Below are 22,100 nucleotides of genomic sequence, written 5' to 3'. Positions count from 1 at the left end.
GATCATTTTTCAATGTTCTATAGATTCAGGATCAGTTCCTGTGGATTGGAGGATAGCAAATGTTATCCCACTTTTTAAGAAAGGAGGGAGAGAGAAAACAGGTAATAGACCAGTTAGTCTGACATCAGTGGTGGGGAAGATGCTGGAGTCAATTATAAAAGACGAAATTGCTGAGCATTTGGATAGCAGTAACAGGATCGTTCCGAGTCAGCATGGATTCACGAAGGGGAAATCATGCTTGACAAATCTACTGGAATTTTTTGAGGATGTAACTAGGAAAATTGACAGGGGAGAGTCAGTGGATGTGGTGTACCTCGACTTTCAGAAAGCCTTCGACAAGGTCCCACATAGGAGATTAGTGGGCAAAATTAGAGCACATGGTATTGGGGGTAGGGTACTGACATGGATAGAAAATTGGTTGACAGACAGAAAGCAAAGAGTGGGGATAAATGGGTCCCTTTCGGAATGGCAGGCAGTGACCAGTGGGGTACCGCAAGGTTCGGTGCTGGGACCCCAGCTATTTACGATATACATTAATGACTTAGATGAAGGGATTAAAAGTACCATTAGCAAATTTGCAGATGATACTAAGCTGGAGGGTAGTGTGAATTGTGAGGAAGATGCAATAAGGCTGCAGGGTGACTTGGACAGGTTGTGTGAGTGGGCGGATACATGGCAGATGCAGTTTAATGTAGATAAGTGTGAGGTTATTCACTTTGGAAGTAAGAATAGAAAGGCAGATTATTATCTGAATGGTGTCAAGTTAGGAAGAGGGGATGTTCAACGAGATCTGGGTGTCCTAGTGCATCAGTCACTGAAAGGAAGCATGCAGGTACAGCAGGCAGTGAAGAAAGCCAATGGAATGTTGGCCTTCATAACAAGAGGAGTTGAGTATAGGAGCAAAGAGGTCCTTCTACAGTTGTACCGGGCCTTGGTGAGACCGCACCTGGAGTACTGTGTGCAGTTTTGGTCTCCAAATTTGAGGAAGGATATTCTTGCTATTGAGGGCGTGCAGCGTAGGTTCACTAGGTTAATTCCCGGAATGGCAGGACTGTCGTATGTTGAAAGGCTGGAGCAATTAGGCTTGTATACACTGGAATATAGAAGGATGAGGGGGGATCTTATTGAAACATATAAGATAATTAGGGGATTGGACACATTAGAGGCAGGAAACATGTTCCCAATGTTGGGGGAGTCCAGAACAAGGGGCCACAGTTTAAGAATAAGGGGTAGGCCATTTAGAACGGAGATGAGGAAGAATTTTTTCAGTCAGAGAGTGGTGAAGGTGTGGAATTCTCTGCCTCAGAAGGCAGTGGAGGCCAGTTCGTTGGATGCTTTCAAGAGAGAGCTGGATAGAGCTCTTAAGGATAGCGGAGTGAGGGGGTATGGGGAGAAGGCAGGAACGGGGTACTGATTGAGAGTGATCAGCCATGATCGCATTGAATGGCGGTGCTGGCTCGAAGGGCTGAATGGCCTACTCCTGCACCTATTGTCTATTGTCTATTGTCTAATTCTCTGTTGTTCCGATGACAATAAACGTTGCCACCCCTCCCATATAGAGAAATCAGTAAAGGACGGGTTGCATGCCAATTCTGAGATGTGGCAGGGATCGTAAGTGCACCTTTTATCCTCAACAGGAAAGCACAGAAGAAACCCTTACTCTGCCAATATTTCATTTCTAATTACCAGAATCTGCCTTTGCAAATAAGTTGGCTGAATGATTGCCCTTTTTAACTTGCTTGCACAATCCAGAGATCCTGGATAAAAACATAGTGCTCATGCACATTTCACAATGTCAACATTAAATATTCTCAAAAGGGTGATCGGTGTGAACCAGTTCTTGCATTGTTTTACTTCACCATATAATCACTTCCTAAAGAACGCCATACTATCATGGCTTTGTAAGCACTGCTGCTCCATGTATGCTGGATGAATATTGCCAAGCAACCACTGATATTTGAGTAGTGTGTGATTAGCTAACTGACCAGACATTTAGGAAGCAATGAACTAAGAATAAATTGTCATCCTGACAGTTTGATGTGTTGAATGTTGTACCAACCATGTACTTTCCCTGTGATTAGTCTGCTGTAAAATAAATCACGTAGGACTGAAAATATGTTACATTGAAAGTCGCACTTCAGTTTGGGTGTGGAGTAAAAAAGACAGAAAGACTATTATATGTTGAGGGAAAAATCAAGGAAAAAGGCTAAATAAATGCAAGTCATCGACAAATGATTGAAAATAACGCTTAGCGAACATTTTATATATTTAAACAATCAGACTGAATTATTATATTAAGATTACAGTAAAGTACTTCTTGTTTCAATAATAATTCAATTCTAGTACCTAGAAAATAATTTTTAAAATTATGAAACTTCCCGAGGTAAGTGATTAAAGCAATTTAAAAGAGATTTCTCTGAATTAACTTCCTGCTGTCTGTCTTGTAAAAGTGTGAAATGTGAATGTGTCATACAACAGAAAGATCCCTGATATCAAAATTGCCTGACCACCAACGAAGGGATTAGGGAAAAGGACTCTGATTTCGAGGCCTTGCAAAATGCTGAAATTACCACTTGATTGAGGCCAATCACACAGATCTCTCTCAGCTGCTTCATGCACCACAGTAAAACAGTTCTGGAAAGATGCCTCTACAGCTGCTGTGAAAGAATTATGTGGTCGCCCTATCCTGGATTCTGTTCAGTGTAAGGAGCCAATTGCAGAAATGAATCATAATTTTGTTTATTACAGCCTCCGAATAATTGTTAATGAATGGCTAGCTGTGCTTTTGGGGCGAGTAGCATTGGAGGTTGGGGAATGTCAAATGCAGGAAAATGGTGCACAGTTCAGTTCAGGCAGAGTAAGACTAAAGAAACCCAGCCTGATTGTTCCTGATACATCAGAGCTGAGCTCTACTCTAGGAGACAGCAGGTGAAATCTTTGGGATGGAATGTGCAAAATTTATCAGCAGTGACCCAGCCGATTGATTTCAAAGTAGAAACATGGAATTGCAGATGCTGGTTGCAGTGGAGCAGTGACATGTAGAAACAAGGAAGGGACCCAACTATTGAACTTCAATGCTATATCTTTGAACTAAATGTTGTACCCTTTATCCATGCACTGTGGACGGCTTGATTGTATTCATTTGCGTTTTTTTCTTTGACTGGAAGAATGCAAAAAAAAGCTTTTCACTGTACCTTGGTACACATGACAATAATAAACTAAACTAAACCATGTCCTCCACAGATGCTGCCTGACCTGCTGAGTTACTCTGGCACTTTGTGTCTTTTTTTGATTGCTTTCAAAGTTCTCTTGGGATGACGGTAAATGGCACTACAGGACTGCTTGCTTCCAGGTCCAAGGCGGTGAGAAAATACTCTGCAGCATCTTCATTTCTCCCTTTGTCTTGCAGCACCTCCCCCAAGCAGTTCCATGCCTCATGGGACGTCGACAAAGCCTGAACGGCATCTCTCAAAACCTTCTCTGCCAAGCTGCTCCGGCCCAGCTTGTGGAGTGCCCTTCCCTATAATGGAACAACACACACAGATGAATGCACCATGCAGAGGGTTATCACGGTTCATGACATATAGCACAAAGACATGAAAAGCATAAACTTAGAAATGAAAGTGCTAGCATTTATAGAGCATCTTTCATGTCCTCAGGAAATTTCAAAATAGTCCACTGCAGACAAATTACCTTTGAAGTATAGGGATATGCAGGCAAACAGGGCAGTTAAATAAAGCATGCATGGTCCCACAAACAGTAAGAAGATAAATGATGAACTGTTTTTAGTTGACATGGCAATGGAGGGAAAGATGGCCTGGGGCCCACTAAGCCTACATCAACCATTAAGTTCATATTTATACTATCCTTTTTTATTTTTCCCCCATTTCCATCAAATAGTTTCTACCACTCGTCCCATGAGGCCTGGGATTGGACACGTTAGAGGCATGAAACATGTTCCCAATGTTGGAGGAGTCCAGACCCAGGGGCCACAGTTTAAGAATAAGGGGTAGGCCATTTAGAACGGAGATGAGGAAAAACTTTTTCAGTCAGAGAGTTGTAAATCTGTGGAATTCTCTGCCTCAGAAGGCAGTGGAGGCCAATTCTTTGGATGCTTTCAAGAGAGAGCTAGATAGAACTCTTAAAGATAGCGGAGTCACGGGGTATGGGGAAAAGGCAGGAACAGGGTACTGATTGTGAATGATCAGCCATGATCACATTGAATGGCGGTGCTGGCTCGAAGGGCCGAATGGCCTACTCCTGCACCTATTGTCTATTGTCACTCACCCACATTGTGGGGACAGCTTACAGTGGCATGGTGGTGCAGTGGTAAAGTTGCTGCCTTACCACGCCAGAGAACCTGGTTCGATCCTGACCACGGGTGCTGTCTGTATGGAGTTTGTACATTCTCCCAATGACCGCATGGGTTTTCCCTGGGTGCCCCGGTTTCCTCCCACACTACAAAGACGTACAGGTTTGTAGGTTAATTGGCTTGGTAAAATTGTAAATTGTCTCTAGTGTGTAGGGTAGTGCTAGTGTATGGGGATCGATGGGCCAAAGGGTCTGTTTCCGTGTTGCATCTCTAAACTAACCTAAATTAATCTAAAAAGATATAAATTAACCCACTAATTCGTACAACTTTGGGATGTGTAAGGGAGACGGATACCATGTGAAAACCAAGCAGTCATAGAAGAACGTGGAAACTCCACAAAGACAGCAATGGAGGTCATAGTTGATCCTAGGTCATTGCAGCCATCAAAGAGCAGCTCTATGACCTATGTCTCCATGCTGTCCCCAATGTTGGCCAACGCAGTCACAGGAAGAACGTGCAAAATCTGCTCAGACAGAACCCAAGGTCGGGATCGAACCTGGGTCTCTGACACCGTGAGGCAGCAGCTCCACCAGCTGCGGCACTGTGCCGGCCAAATCAAACTCTGGGTTGTTCAAGAAGATACACCTAGTTTATGTTCAATTCTGAAAGCTATTCACCTTGATAAGTTATGGCAATGACTGCAGACCATCGATTGATTCAAAAACCTAAACGTTTTAAAACCCAAATTGGAATTTGTTCTAGTTCACATGCACTGGACACACAATATGATGGTGCGCAGGTTTTGAGCTCCACTTCTGAAATTCATTGACTATAACTAAAACTGGACATCCACGAGGCAGTGTAGACCTCCAACGTCACAAATATTCCCCACTACAACCTGAATTCTCAGTCGGAGCACATCCCTTACTCTCCCACTGCTATCTTGGTTCAACAAAGAGGGCAGGAGAGGATGCTGGGAACCTCTAAATGAAGCTCCAGCACAGTTTAACAATAGAACTTACAATCAATATGTGGAATTAAATGATCCTACGTGCAAGTTTCCAAAATAACTCTCCATTCCTGTCACATTCAACATTTAAAAGACAGGACAGGTAATGGATTGGAAAGGTTTAGTGAGGTATATATGGGTCAAATGTGGACAAATGTGACTAGCTTAGATGGGAGATCTCGGTCATCATGGACGATTTGGGCAGAAGGGCCTGTCTCTGTGCTGTATGACTCTATAACTCTATCAGCCATGAATGGTGGGAGATAACCAAATAACTAATGGGAAGAGGTAGTTGCACAAACATCCCCATTCCTAATAATGGGTTTCCCAGTGTATGCAAGAAGCATACTCGCAAAAGCATTTACAGCCATCTTCAACGAGATGTGTTGAAAAAATGACAAACATCCCACCATTTCAAATCGTCACCATTACTGAAGGAAGCAAAGCCCATTGGTCTTATAATATTCTAGCATACAGCAGAAGCTCTATGCCCCAGAACTAGTGGTAGACTGGATCATGGGAGCAACAACACTGCCATCTATCCAACAAAGAGGAAGATTGCTCATGCATGTCCTATTCACAAAGGATTACACAAATCCAATCTAACTCATTACCTCCACATTAATCTAATCTGTAGCATGGTAGTGGATGGTTACTTATCATGTTTTCAAGTGGCCCTTGCCACCAACAATCTGATGACCAATAGGCAGTTCGAGTTCTGTCAGGGCCAAGCTAAAGACCACCCTGCCAAGCAAAGATATGTTGCTTGTGATACATGTAAATGTCTTGGATGCACATGTAGATGGGTTGGTTAGTAAGTTTGAAGTTGACACCAAAATTGGTGGAGTTGCAGACATTGAGGAAGGTTGTTAATGTATACAGTGGGATATGGATCAGCTACACAAATGGACAGAGAAATGGCAGATGGAGTTTAATCTGAGAAAGTGCGAGGTGTTGCACTTTTTCAGGATGAATATAAGGGAAAAGTATACAGTTAATGGTACCCATATCAGCACCGATGATCTTGGGATTCAAGTCCATAGCTACCTCACAGTGGCAACACAGGAATATAGTGATAAAGAAGGCATATAGAAGTCAGGAAGTCATTTTGCAGCTATTTAGGACTCTGGTTGGGCCCCATTTGCAGAATTCTGTGCAGTTCTGGTTGTCCCATCACAGGACAGATGTTGAGGTTATCGACTTCTATAGGGTGTAGATGTTTACCAGGATGCTATCTGGATTAAAGGGTATTAACTATAAGGAGAGGTTGGATAAACATAGAATGTTTTCTCTTGAACATCAGAGGTCAAGGTGAGATCTGGCAGGGGCATGTAAAATTAGGCATAGATAGGATAAACAACTTGGATGTAAATATAGATAGGTTGGTTAGTAGGTTTGCAGATGGCACAAAAACTGATGCAGTTGCAGACAGTGAAGAAGGCTGTCAAAGTATATAATGGGATTTAGATCAGTTACTGATATGGGCAAAAAAATGGCAGATGGAGTTTAATTCAAGCACGTGGGAGGTGCTGTACTCTGGGAGGTTAAATACAACGGGAAAGTTTATAGTTAACGGCGACCTTTAACAGCATTGATGTACAGAGGGATCTTGGACTCCAAATCCATAAATCCATAGCAGCCTGGAAGTACAACAGAAGTAGATAGAGTTGTAAAGAAGGAATATGGTACAGGTGCCTTCATCGATTGAGGTATTAAGAGGATCAGGAAGTCATGATGGAGCTTTATAAAACTACTAGACCAAGTGGGCCCGTTGGGCCCAAACCTCTCCTGCATTGATGCAGTACCGTCTCCTCCCCACCTCCCCACCTCCCCTCTCCCCCCCCCCCCCCCCCCACCCTCCAACCCCCTACCTCCCTTCCTCCCTCGCTCCCTAGGAGATAGATTTAAACTTTAAAATATGAATAAGTTTAAAAATATAACACCGATTTCAATTAAACTTCCATTAGCACCAAAGGGATGACGGTGAGTAAGGAGGGCCTAAAATTGTCGCGCCATCGTGTACCGTTTTGGCTGTAGTTCAGGAACAAACAAACAAACAAACGAGAGTTTTAGTATATAGATGGTTAGACCAAATTGGGAGAATTGTGCACAGTTTTGTTTGCCCCATTACAGGAAGGATCTGAAGACTTTGGAAGAGGGTGCAGACAAATTTACCAGAATCCTGCTTGGATAAGAGGGTATAAGCTATAAGGAGAGGTTGGACAAACTTGGATTGTTCTGTCGTGAGTGCCCGAGGTTGAAGGAGGGGGAGACCTGATGGAAGTATATAAAATGATGAGATGCATAGAAATGGTAGACAGTCAGAACTTTCTTTCTAAGATGGAAATGTCAGACAAGAGGGCACAGGTTTAAAATGTGAAAGGCAAAGTCTAAAGGAGATTTGCAGAGCAGGGATTTTTTTAAACAGCGTGGTAAGTGTGTGGAAAGGGCTGCTAGGCCTGGTGGTGGAGGCAGATGTGACAGGGACATTATAGAGGCTTTTGGACAGGCACGTGGATATGCAGGGAACGAGGTGAAGTGGATCACGTTCAGGCAGATTAGTTTAACTTGACATCGTGTTCAGTACGGACATTGTGGGCTGAAGGGCCTGTTCCATCACCCTTTCTTTGTGGCTGTTGGGACATATCTTGGAATTCCCTATTGGAAACGTCAGCAAGAGGACCATTACTAGAACCGCAGATATTTGGAAAGGTGGCTCCCAACAACCTCATTGCCGATTAGCTTTGACCAATAAAAAAAGGTTTGCCAGCAATACCCACACAAGAAATTTAAAAAATCAAGAACAAATAATTTCTTATTTTTAAAAAATCACACAGACTGCTGCGAGATGGACTCAGTCCAACATTCTTTGTTACAAATATTCAGCCCACGATGAGAACCATGCATTTCTGAAATCCTATAGGAGTGAATAACTCTTTCTAAACGCAAACCTGAACTTACCAAGAATAGTTCACCTACGTGATTTCAAACTAAGTTGAAGCACATAGTTGAGCTTTACTCTTTCATAACACTTTGGGTTTTTTGTTAACTTTCCCACTTTCCTTTTAACTGGGATCAGGCCACTTCATTTACCAAGCAATCCAACAGAATTTCTTCCAATTAATAGCTCTATATTTGGCCAGCTGTTACTTTGCTAACGTCATGATACAAATAACATCTGTGTATTAATATCTCCATTTCTAGTCATGTTTTTATTTTCCTCTCACTAGACATTGTATCTATTTAGAATTCTATCCCATTTTCTCTAAAAATATAGGAAAAGAGGTGGCCCCTTCGCCTCTTGAGCTGGCTTCTTCTTTAGTTTCATAATGACTCATTATTACCCAAGCCCTAGCATTGATTGCTTTGCCCACCAAAAATCCCAAACTCAGACTTGAAATTTCAAATAATATTGGATTCTTGGGGGAGTCATGCCTTGTACATTCTCATCCAAATCATTGATATAAACCACAAACAGCAATGATCCCAGCTGTAATATGTGTCCCTTAGTCACACCATTAATCACAGGTCTCAGGTCTGAAAAAACAACCTTCTACTATCACCTCAGCTTCCTTCCATGAAGCCAATTCTCTATCCAGTCGGCTTGCTCTCCCTGGTTCCCATATAAGCAGCCTGCCATGCAGAACCTTATCAAATGCCTTGTTGAAATCCATATAGCCAACCTCTAAGGCTTTGCCCATGTTAACCTTTTTGGTTACCTGCAAAAAAACTTAATCAAATTTGTAAACTACAATCTCCCATGTACAAAACCATGCTGACTATCCAAATGCATATATATCTTATCCCTCAGAAACATCTCCTGAAACTATCTAGCACAGATGTTAGGCACACCGGTCTACATTTCCCAGGTGTTCCTCTGTTATCCTTCTTAAACAGAGGTACAACATTAGCCACCCTCGTCTTCCAGCACCTCATCCGTGTCTGATGATGATTCATTTATCTTCGCCAGGGCTCCTGCAATTTCTTATCTAGCTTCCAACGGGATCCTCGGATATATCTGATCAGGCTCAGATTAAACCTTCATACTCATTAGGAACTCCAGCATCTCCTCGACTGTAATACGGACTGTCTGCAAGGCATATCCATTAACAATCCCAAGTTCCCCAATCTTCATGTCAATCTCACGGTAAAAATGGAGGAGAAATAATCACTGAGGTCCTTGCCTATCACATGTGGTTCCACACAGAGATTATTGCTTTGATATGTGAGAGGTCCTATTCTCTCTCTAGTTACCTATTTCCCTTAATGTACATAAAATCTCTAGATTTCCCTTAATATTATCTGCCAGACCTATTTCCTGCCCCCTTTTCGCTCTCCTGATTTCCCTCTTAAGTATACTCCACAATTCCCAAAACTCCTCCAGAGATACACCAGGTGCCTACACCTGTCTTATGCATCTTTTTTCCCGACTAGAGCCTCAATTACTCTTGCCATCCAGGCTTCCTTATTCCCACCTGCCTTGTCCTTCACTAACAGGTACATGCATTCCCTGACCTCACACTTTTAAAAGCATCCCACTTTCTGGATGTTCCTGTGCCCGCAAACAGTATACTCCAATCAACTTTAGCAAGTTCCTGTCTAATACCATCAATGTTGGCCTTGCCCCAATTCAGAAATTTTACTTGTGGGCCCACTGTGCCTTTAACTATAACAATTCTGAATCTAATAGTATTGTGGTCGCTGGTCCCAAAAGACATTGACAAACATACAGCCTGCCATGAACTACATTCATCGTGCAGTTTGATTTTTCTTATATTTTGATTTTGAAATAGTCTTTTTTTATTTAGTAGTCATAAATAGCTTTTAATTTAAATAATACGGACGAGATAAGTTTACCAAAAATAAACATTTTTAATCACTATCCAATCAACTAATGGGGCTTAACCTGATTTAAAGCATTTCAGACATTTAAATGGTGTTTTCTTTACTAATTATGTTGATGTACTGTCGGAGGTTTCTTAATGAATTAAATATAAAAATGTTTGTAATAGGATTATTAGTATCTGTGGACTTATATCTTAGAAAAAAATCCAAGTTTATAAGTCACATCAGAGGGCCACAAATGGAATTAAGCATGAACTCTCGCTGATGATTAACTTGATATGGGCAAAAGGCCAGCTTTGAGGCAGGTCAACTTCCAGCATGATTTCACTTCAAATGCAGCAACAGACTGCAGAAGTTTGATTTACACTGGAAGCATGAGTTTGTTTCCCCAACATTAAACGTGCAGTTTAGAAATAATCTATCAGCATAGTTTTTGTAAATTAGTGAACAAGATGGGGTAAAATCCTAGAATTTCACACCAGTCGTCACAATTTTCAACTCAATGGCACCAGTGACGTCAACAGGCTGACTTCTTGCCCCGCGAGTACATCTTTTCTTGCTGTTAGACTAAAGGAATGTAACAAAAAGCCCAGTCCTGAAATGTTGTCCATGACACTGTACTTACTCACGTCAAGAAAACTGAAAAGCCAAATAATGCAGGAACAGCCTCAAATTTTAATGCTAGAAAATTTGAACAGTATATAGTTGTTTTCCTATAGACCAGTTCTAGAAAATAATAAAGATAAACCCTATTTTCATTGGAAAAAGTAGATTTGTAGCTACTCATTACAGACTTACATTACAGAATGATTGATACGACAGGGAAGCGAGACAAAATAGACAGAAATATTCTTCCTAAGTCTCTACAGAGGCTTTCCCATCTATCAAGGTTCAAGGACTCTTTTCCTGATGCATGTTTCACTCTGATTTATAGACAATAGACAATAGGTGCAGGAGTAGGCCATTCAGCCCTTCGAGCCAGCACCGCCATTCAATGCGATCATGGCTGATCACTCAATCAGTACCCCGTTCCTGCCTTCTCCCCATACCCCCTCACTCCGCTATCCTCAAGAGCTCTATCCAGCTCTCTCTTGAAAGCATCCAACGAACTGGCCTCCACTGCCTTCTGAGGCAGAGAATTCCACACCTTCACCACCCTCTGACTGAAAAAGTTTGTACCAGAGGCCTCACTGCAGTGTGAAATGATTGAGACAGAATATAATTGTTCTTTCTTAATAAATGCTCCAAAATCTTGCAGTAATTTGAGGTTTACTGTAAACAACAGTTTTTTTGTTGTAAAATAAAAATGACAGAAACTTTCCAAGACAGGCAAAAATCCAAACCAATGATGGGAAGTGAGTTTTTATCCTGAATTTACCTAGTCACACAGTGTGGAAACAGGCCCTTCAGCCCAACTTGCCCACACCGGTCAACATGTCCCGGATACACTTGTCCCACCTGCCAGCATTTGGTCCATATCCCTCCAAACCTGTCGTATCCATGTACCTGTCTAACTGCTTCTTAAATGTTGGGATAGTCTCTGCCTCAACTATCTTCTCTGGTAACTTGTTCCATACACCCACCACCCTTTGTGTGAAAAAACACCCTCTTCTCACTTTCCTACAATTCATCACAATGGCTGTTCTGTTCAGTGTCGGTTAAACCTCAAACCATTGAAGCCCAGCCATGTTTTACTATTAGCCAAGGTTGGGAGTTGAACTTTGGAAGCAGAGGAATGCAAGGTTCTGGCCAGATTAAGTCCCCACCCAAACTGCAAATAACAGTATGTCATTCCCAATAAATAAAACCGTGCCAAGATTAGAACACTGGGAACAGTGAGGCCTTTTAAGAATTGCAGGGGTCTTGCATTAGAAGCTGACTTCACTGAGCAAAGCATTTTGTACAAGATTTCTTAATGTAAATTATTAAATTTCATTGAAACAAATGTAATTTGATAAACCCCTAAAGCTATCATGTTTAACCAGTTCTTTACTTGTGGCTTGAATTTTAAAATAGAGAAAATGAAAAAAATAAACTTAAAGTTGGAAGAGAAAGTGCTGGAATAAGACAGCAAACCAATCAGCTTCCAGAGGAAAAGTATTTTTAAAATGCAAGAGAATGTCTACAGTTTAACTGTAAAATACTGATACATGTAATATGTTACTGATTAATTTAGTTTATTCTCTCCCAACATAAAATATAGCCAATAGTAATAACAGGCTGAAAGTACAGAATAGAATAAAGCATCCAATAAAGAAATAGAGGATAACATTTCAGTGTGCCTTAGAACCTCCATGTTCAGGAGTAGCTTCTTCCCAATGACCATCAGGAAACTGAAAAGATTAGGAACCAACTAAACCACAATCTGTCTTGCACTCGGGACCTTTGGACTTTTGTTTTGTTTTGTACTAATATTGGGGCCTTTTATTTATTGAACTTTTTTTGTTTATTTATCATATTATCTATTAATTACTGCATTTACAGACCTGCTATGCTGCTGCAGGTAAGAATTTAATAGTTTCATTTCAGTACGGCATCACGTGTGGCGGCGCCGTAACGGCTGCGGCTCGCTGGCAGTCTGTTTGTCCTTTTTCCTTTTTTGTTTGTGTGTTGGTGTTGGGGTGGTTTGTTTTTGGCTGTGTATGTGTGGGGGGGGTGGGGGAAATCTTTCTTTTTTTAGGTCTCTTCCTCGGGGCGAGGCTCGGCCGCGGGGCCTTCCATCGCCCGGTACAGCTCGGCCCCGGAGCCTTCCATCGCCCTGTACGGCCGCTGGACTTTCCAGCGCCCGGTGCGGCTCGGCCGCGGGACCTTCCATCTCCTTGCGGGGGCTGTGCGGGTCGGTCGCCTCGGTAGGGGTCGAGCTGTCTGTCCGTGGGAGGGGCATGGGGGAAGAGAGAGGAAGTTTTTTTACCTTCCATCACAGTGAGGGGGTATTTGGAGTCACTGTGATGGATGTTTGTGTTGGGGTTGTGTGTCTTGTGTTCTTTTTTTTGCTCTGTGACTGCTGGCAAATGAATTTTGTTCGGTATCGAATGACAATAAAGGTATTCTGTATTCTGTACATATGACAATTAAGCACTCTTGACTTGATTACCTGTAAATGACTATACTGCACAAAAATGCGTTTCTCACTCAGTTTATGTCGCCTTGCAGTACTGTCATCATCATTAGTTACTCATTTAATCAGATTAAAAGCTTAAATTTTGAATAACATTCTCAGTCGAGCTTTTTTTTGCTCAATTTTCTGAAGACAAATGCAATTTTAATGAGTTCATTTATATCACTTTCCTTCTTGTAAATGATTTCCAATTTTAGGTTCCCTATGGGTGCTGCAGGGGCTGGTGGAGAATGCCAGAATATGTACTGGGCTAGTCCTGAAAACAGGGGTACTTGCAGATTAGCAATCTGCATGATTATTCAGCATAACACCATCCAATGTAATTGCTACTGCCTCTAGCAATCATAATTAAATTTGAAAAAGGAGCAGGGATTGAAACTATGTTCAAGTGAATGTTGCATGTTAGAACCATAACACTTAGAGACAGAGTTATACAGCTTAGAAACAGGGCCTTCCAGGGACAAGTATTGCACCTCCTGCAGTTGTGGTGGAAGGTGCCAGGGGTCAGAGAGTGGAGGTTGGGGGAGGACCAAGGAGTCATGGAGGGAGTGGATCCTGCAGGAGGTGGAAAGAGGTGGGGAGAAGATGTGGAGGTAGAAAGGACAAAGGAGACTACTGTGTCCATTATTCCATGAGGTTACTACAGCAGATGAATTGAAAGCCTGCATTAAAGAATCATATTTGGGAATATATTAAACAACCACACTTGAAGATCAATATGCAAGTGAATTTGACAGGTGATCCATCTGCAAGAGTTTGCTTCAAATTTACTCAAATCAGGACATTTGATACCAATATGCCATCTGATCTACCTTTTCAATATAGATAGCTGCCTTGTTCAATTAACTTTTACTAACAGCATAAACAAAGTGCAAGGACGGTTACTAAAAGTTGTTGGCTTTCATCTCGAAAACTCATCGATTTTCCATTGCTTAACTATATGTTGTTTGCTCTAGAGTTGGAGATAAAAATAATCTATACATTTTTACACCGGATTCAAAAGAAAGATATATAGTGTATTCTGAAGCATTTCAACATTGTAATCGTAAATGTATACAGTATGTATAGGCACATACGTACGGAGAGAGAATTATATTAAATATGGCAGTGAGCTTTCTTCCTGACTTCTGACCAACCTTTTGGACACTTTAAGAAAATAATACTAAGAATTATGGAATGCTATGCTATATTCAAAGCACCAACTATAGAGTCATTCTAGAATACTATTTTAGAATACTATCCGGTTTAAAAAAAATGGTATTCACTGATGCATTGTAGATTACTGACATTAATACCACTCCTTCTTTCCTTGCACAGAATAAACTAAAAATTCTAACAATACATGGAAAAATAGATCATTTAATGTGCACAACATATACCTCAATATAAATATTGCTATGGCAATGCTCAATATTCCTTTGGAAACTGCTGTAAAATCAAGCAATTCTGGGAGCTCACTGCTAATAGAGAACTTTCCTCATGTCCAAATATGGTCTCAGCAGAGCCTGTTTGATCTCTGTTCTTTGCATCAGATATAAATGGGTAGAAATGCTGCATTTCAGTTGGCTGACAATCTTGTTCCATTTTAATCTTGGAAAAATCAGACGTTTCAATACGCTAATACAACAGTTATATAAAAATTTCCAACGGGTTGTTCTGACCGAGAGCTCTATTACATTAAGTTGTCAAATGTGTGATGTTTGCACTCGAGTCCCGGCCCAGACACCAAAAATTACTCAGCAGCTATCTCATATCTACAAACCCAATGAGGCCTGTTATCTGTACGATTTTAGTTTACCGACTGGACATCTTCTTGCTATTACTGGCTAATCTCTGGTGAATTTAAAACAAATGTTTTTTACCACTCCATCAAAAAGCGAATGTGAAGTAGAAACGTGCTAATTGCTAATACTTAGAACATAGAAAAGCACAGCACAGGAACAGGCCCTTCAGCCCACAATGTCTGTGCTGAACATGATGCCAAGACAAACTAACCTCATTTTGCCTGCACAATATCCATATCCCTCCATTCCCTGCATAGTCCATGTGCCTATCTAAAAACCTCTTATACTGATCAGATTTTATTTTGCAGTTCTGTACAGATCATCTCCTGCATCTGAGGTCTTCAGCCAAAGTGACAATGTATTTTTTAGTTTAGTTTAGTTTATTGTCACATGTACAAGGTACAGTGAAAAGCTTTTGTTGTGTGCCAACGTACAAGTCAACGGAAAGACAATACATAATTACAATCGAGCCATTTACAATGTGCAAATACATGATAAAGGGAATAACGTAAATCACTCCATCGCTTATGCGAGGGTCTCCAATGAGGTAACGTGGCTTGGGTGTGTCTCATCCTTGCTTATGCTGGTGGCCTTGTTGAGGCAGAGTGAGGTGTAAATGAAGCCAATGGAAGGGAGGTTGGTTTGTGTGATAGTCTGGGCTGTACTATGAAACGGGAAATATCACAGGGTATGGCACCCAAGACAAATGCAACGACTTCTTTTGACACATCAACACATTTATTCCACGTCTGGGAAGTTGTTGGAATGCACAAGCCTTGGGATGAGACACACTGTTAAATGATAACTAAGTGCACTGAATTATTTATTTCACTGCAGTGCATTGGCATTACAGGGCAGTTTCAAGTCATCATTCCAACAAGTGGAATAAAAAATCCATCACGTTATAATTTCCTCGTCAATGCAGATTAAACATTCTTTTGCATGATAATGATCCAACCATTTCTTTCCTTTGGAGCCAGCACAGAGAAAGGTGAGAAAAATCTCACCCGCCAGTACCTGCTGTCACTGCAGAAGGACTGCAGGGGTACAAAGAGAGCAATAGCTTTACATTAAAACCACACAGAGAAACACTAGATGGTAACATTGCACAAAACTAATCCTGGCAAATTTGTTCATTTTTCTGGCCCCTTGGGCTAATTTGAGAAATATGCAAAATGCATCGGGAATTATGCTGTGCAAAGCCAGAGTTGAATAGTGGTGCACAGAGGTCCAGTAATTAATTGATTTACATTGTTAACCTACTTTATCAAGCTCTACATATTTTGCCAATTCCACTGAATATTATTTAACACTGGAGCACTGTTACAACTGCAGCTTTGTTGTGATCGACAGGCTTGATAATATAAACCCTAGAGAGATTATTGGAGGGAAAGGGTAGAAAATAAAAGAGCACACCATGAGCTGAATTTTAAATGGTTGGGTTGATGTATGCCAGAGGTAAAAATGCAAAACTTTTCTACTTTTGTTTGTGAACCAGGGCTGAGCTCCTGGTATCTTGAACATGCAACATTAGTGCATTTTGTGGATGGTATAAACTGCAGCCATTATACATCAATGGTGAAGGGAATGAATGTTTAGAATGGTTGATGGGTGCTAATCATGCGGACTGCTTTGTCCTGGATTTTTTTGAAGCTGCATCCATCCAGGCAATAAAAGAGCGTTTAATTACAGAGCAGTACAAGAACAGGCCCTTTGGCCCACAATGTTTGTGCTGAACATGATGCCATGACCATCGCCTATCTGCCTGCACATAACTCATATCCTTCCATTCCCTGCCTACCCAAATACCTTTCAAAAAGTCTGTTGAATGCCAGTAACATATCTGCTGCAACCACCACCCCCGGCAGCAAGTTCCAGGCACTCATCACCCTGTGTAAAAAAACGCCCCACACGTCTCTTTTAAACTTTGGCCCCCTCACCTTAAAACAATGGTCTCTAGTATTTGATTTTTCCATCCTGGGAAAATAGATTCTGACTAACTACTCTATCTATGCCTCTCAGTATTTTATATTCTTTGGTCCCGACCGCCTGCCATTTACAGCCAATGGACCAATGGACAATGTGAAAACCAAAAATACCTATTTGGCTTCATTCATCCACTGCCTCAGTATTGCCAAGAGTCAAGTCGAATTGAGTTTATTATCATATGCACTAGTATGGTGAGGTACAGATACAATTTTTTTTTGTTGCCTGGAACAACATCACTGGCACACAGACTCAAACACAAAAACATAAATTAATCATAAATTAGAATAAATCACACAATATTTCTGCAAGACAGTTTAAAAAAGATTGCAAACAAAAAGACATTGGATCACAACACAATTAGAAAAAAATAAGTCCGTGATAGTGCAAGAGTGGTCATAATGTTCAATTGTCAAGGCAGGTTTAAGATGCAAGGGTTGGGTCAAGAAATGTAGCTGTTCCTAAATCTGTTGGTGTTTGACGTCTGGTTTCTGTACTGCCTGCCCAATGGTAGCAGCAAGTGGTGGGGTTCCTTGATGATAGATGTCACCTTCCTGAGGCAGGATGATTGACATCACCTTCCTGATGGTGGGGGTAGTTGTGCCCTCGATAGACTGGGCTGAGTTCACCGTTTCCTGTAGCCTCTTGTATTCCTGTGTGTTGGAATTTCTATGCCAGGCCATGATGCATTTAGTCGGGATAATTTCTAAGGTACATCTGCAGAAGTTTGTTTGAATATTTGGTGACATGTTGAATCTTTAAACGTCTAAGACAGTACAGTCACTGTTAGTTCGCTTAGTTTATTGTCATGTGTACCAAGGTACAGTGAAAAGATTTTGTTGCGTGCTAACTAGTCAGTGGAAAGAATATACATGATTACAATTGAGCCGTCCACAGTGTACAGATACACGATAAAGGGAATAAGGTTTAATGCAAGATAAAGTCCAGTAAAGTCCGATTAAAGATAGTCCAAGGGTCTCCAATGAGGCAGCCTTCATCGTGATTGCATCTATGTCTGAACCCAGGACAGATCATCTGAGATGTTAACGCCCAGGAATTTGAAGCTGCTAACTCTCTCCACCACTGACCAACCAATGAAAACTGGCATGTTTTCCAGTCTTCCCCTTTCTGAAGTCAACAATTAGTTCCTCAGTTTTGTTAAGAGATTACTGTTGCTGCATCACTCACCCGCTCCTCCTGTACGCTGACTCATCAGTGCCTGTGGTGTCAACGGCAAAGTTATGCATGGCATTGGAGCTCTGCTTAGCCACAAGTCATGGTTGTAAAGAGAGTGTAAAGGGTGTGGAGAGTGTAAAGGATGGGTGCTTATGTTATATGCACTGAATATGAACTGGAACAATAACATTCTTACTTGCGACAGCTTTACAGGCACATTAAATGCAATCATATTTTTAAAAACAAATCTAATCTAAAACAAAAAATAATCATTTATTCTAAGTAAACGTCCATTATAGTGTAAAAAATGAAGAAATAACAAAGTCAAACTGATTATCTTACATCCAGTCCTCAACAAGCCAACAAAGCAAAGAAATGTTCCCAAGGATGCATATGCAGCCTATTATTGAACTCCCGACACATTCACAACTGTGTTCCAAATTCTGCTCCAATTACATTTACAACTTTATAGATGACCTCACTATGGTGGGCCAGATCTCGAACAATAACAAGATGGAGTACAGGAAGGAGATAGAGAACTTAATAACATGATGTCAAGGCAACAATCTCTCCCTCAATGTCAGCAAAATGAAGGAGCATGAAGGACTTCAAAAAGCGAGATGGTGTATTTATCCCAATCAGCATCCATGGTGATGATGTAGGGATGCTCTAGAGCTTCAAGTTCCTAAAATATCACCAACAATTTGCCCTGGTCTAAAAAAATTGACACTATGGCCAAGAAAGCACACCAAAATCTCTACTGCCTTTGAACATTAAGGGATTTCTGCAGATGCATTGTAGAAAGCATTTTATTGGGATGCATCACTGCTTGGTTTGGTAACTACTCTGCAAGAAATTGTAGTTATGGATGCAGCTGAGTCCATCTCACAAACCAGCCAACCACCCTCTTCCCTCACCATCCCCAACTCCATCTACACTTCATGCTGTCTCTGGAAAGTAGTCAACATGATGATTACTGTCTTTAATTCGTCAGGATAAATTTCATTGCACTCAATGGCCAGTGGTGTTTCAACCAGACTGTTCTATACCTCAGTGTCTACTCAAGCATGAGCTGAGATTCCTTGGGCCTATTTCACCAAGAGCTGGATAGAGCTCTTAAGGATAGCGGAGTCAGGGGGTATGGGGAGAAGGTAGGAACGGGGTACTGATTGAGAATGATCAGCCATGATCACATTGAATGGCGGTGCTGGCTCGAAGGGCCGAATGGCCTCCTCCTGCAACTATTGTCTATTGTCTATTGTCAATCTTACTGCAGACTCAACAACCTTAATGCTGTCTTGGTCACTCTTCCATTCCCAATGATTATAGGCCACACATCTAAAACTATGCTGATCTTACTTCAAAGCTTGACCGGCTGAGTTACTCCAGCATTTTGTCTCTTTTTTTTGTAAACCAGCATCTGCAGTTCCTTGTGTCTACGTGTTTACTTCAAAGCTTGCTATGTGTCCCACTGTGCATCGATTCTCGGCCCTCATCACTTTAAACATGTGCTTAAATTCAACAAAGACCTTACAACTGGCAGTCTTAATAACCTCTTCCAACTTTATGACCCTCTAAAAATTCTGCATTTCTCTCTCCATATCTTTGTGCATCCCTTTGTGCTTCCATTAGAACGTTGCCTTCAGACCCCTCCACCTCCTTATCATTCTTAAAATGTTTTCCTTACAATGGACCAAGCTTTTGATTTGCTTCCTGATCTTTCTTTCCAAGATTCAATATCTGTTGTGTTTACTTCATGGCTCAGTGAATGACTTTTCTTTAGTAAACATGCCACTATAATGCAAGTAGTTAAATTGAATGATAACACTGTGACACCATGGTGCAGCTGGTTGAACTGCTGCCTCACAACGCTAGACCTGGGTTCAATCATGTCCTAGGGTGCTCTCTGTATGGAGTTTGCACGTTCTTCTGTGACTGTGTGGGTTTCCTCTGGTTTCCTCCCATATACCAAAGATATGTGGATTTGTAGGTTAATTCGACTCCGTAAAATTGGTACTAGTGTGTAGGGAGTGGATGCGTAAGTGGAATAACATGGAACTAGTGTGAACAGGTTGACAATGATCGGCATGGACTTGGTGGGACGAAGGTCCTGTTTACATACTGTATCTCCAAACTAAACTAAACCATGCGGTAAATTATGTCAAAGTCTGGAAATGAAATTTTATTAACCACCAACTGCACATGTAACCTCTTCTTAGTCTGGTGGAAGAAATTACAAGTGCATTTACAAGATGAGTGTCTTGACACTTTCCGTAAAGTTTCTGAATTCACAGCAAAATAAATATTTGTTCCATGAGCCAGGTATAGTCAAAGAATAATGTGTAGGCTGCTCTGGCTGTGATACATGGAAATAAATGCTTTATTATAAAGTTACTTGATAATATAAAGTTACTTGATTATTTGTGTTGTTTAAAGTCTGGGACCTGGTTTGGTTACATTTAGGTTCTGCAACTCACCTTTGGGACAAAGTTTTTGTGGGAGTACATTAAGATCTGCAAACTCAGGCAGCTCACCGATACTGGGAGCCAAAATTATAGCTGAAGAGGCATTAAAATAGCTGTGGTCTATAGTGAAAGTAACACTTGGCTGCAAACTTTACAACTGTGCATTTCACTGAATTCACTGAAATTTTAAATGCCAAATTCTACCTTATCCCCAAATCGATTTAAAGGAGAAAAAGTTACAAAGTGATGAATAGCTTAAGTTCATTTCTCAGATATTTAAAAATTGTCATTTACTATTTCTTATACCAATGTTAATATTATATTCTAATTTACACTTCATGCTTTTTAATTGCCATTCATACTGAATCAAAAGAAAACACATTGATAAACTGCGTGAATTTGAAAGGTTAAGGCTCGTGGGATTAAGTTAATTTAGTTCTGTGGATTGGATCAAATAATCCTTTGGCAGTGGGATACAGAAAGAAAAAACATTAAATGGAAAATATCTGACTGAAATAATGTCAGAATTCCATAAAATTCATAATTCACAGACAAATTGGAAGATTTTATTTTTAAAAGATCCATACATGAGATGCATGCCCTGCTGGCAAAGACAAGATTTAATGCCTTTTCCTAATTGTTGATGAACCTCCCACAAGAAACATTCCAGTCCAGGTGAAGGGGAATCTTGTACAGTGCTCAAAGGTTGGTGTTTGTGAATTATAATTCAGGAACAATGAAGAAAGAGCGTTATTTTTCCAGGCCAGACAGTGTATGGCTTGGAAGAGAGCCAGTTGTCCTCAGAGACTGAAAATCAAAAATACTGCAGATGCGAGAAATCTGAAATAAAACAGAAAATGCACGACACACTCAGCAGATCGGGCAGCATCTGTGAGATGAGAAGCACTGGTCAAAGATCTTCCAGCAGAATTTGGAAAGAAAAAAAAAATTGGAATAATTAGTCATTAGCAGTTTAGTTTAGTTTAGTTTGGAGATGCTATGTGGAAACAAGCCCTTTGGCCCACCGAGTCCACACTGATCACCCATTCACACTACTTCTATGTTATCTCACTTTTGCATCCACTCCCTACACACTAGGGGCAACTTACAGAGGTCAATTAACTTACAAACCTGCATGTGTTTGGGATGTGGGAGGAAACTGGAGCACCCGAGCAAACCCACGCAGTCACAGGGAGAACTTGACTCCACACAGTTAGTTGGGCACAGTGTGCAATGGTAGAGTTGCTCACTTACGGCGCCAGAGACCCAGGTCCGATCTTGACTACGGTTGCTGTCTGTATGGAGTTTGTATGTTCTTCCTGTGACTGCGTGGGTTTTCTCTGGGCGCTCTGGTTTCCTCCCACATTCCAAAGATGCGCAGATTTGTAGGTTAGCTGGCTTCTGA

At 41.1% G+C, this 22,100-nt stretch overlaps 1 protein-coding gene across 2 annotated transcripts in view; it reads right to left on the bottom strand.

Annotated features, from left to right (window-relative positions):
• Window positions 1–2,232: 2,232 nt before the first annotated feature.
• Window positions 2,233–22,100, bottom strand: part of LOC144596562 (tetratricopeptide repeat protein 7A-like) — a 176,848-nt gene continuing 156,980 nt past the window's right edge. For both annotated transcript variants that reach the window (XM_078405014.1, XM_078405015.1), the window contains exon 20: window positions 2,233–3,520. In XM_078405014.1, coding sequence (XP_078261140.1) covers window positions 3,299–3,520 — 222 coding nt within the window. In that variant the 3' untranslated portion in view covers window positions 2,233–3,298. The remainder of the gene's footprint in view (window positions 3,521–22,100) is intronic.

Source organism: Rhinoraja longicauda, chromosome 9 (genome assembly GCF_053455715.1).
Source record: "Rhinoraja longicauda isolate Sanriku21f chromosome 9, sRhiLon1.1, whole genome shotgun sequence".
Classification (NCBI taxonomy): domain Eukaryota; kingdom Metazoa; phylum Chordata; class Chondrichthyes; order Rajiformes; family Arhynchobatidae; genus Rhinoraja; species Rhinoraja longicauda.
Note: the sequence above shows the minus strand (reverse complement) of the source record. Positions and strands in the feature narration are given on the sequence as shown.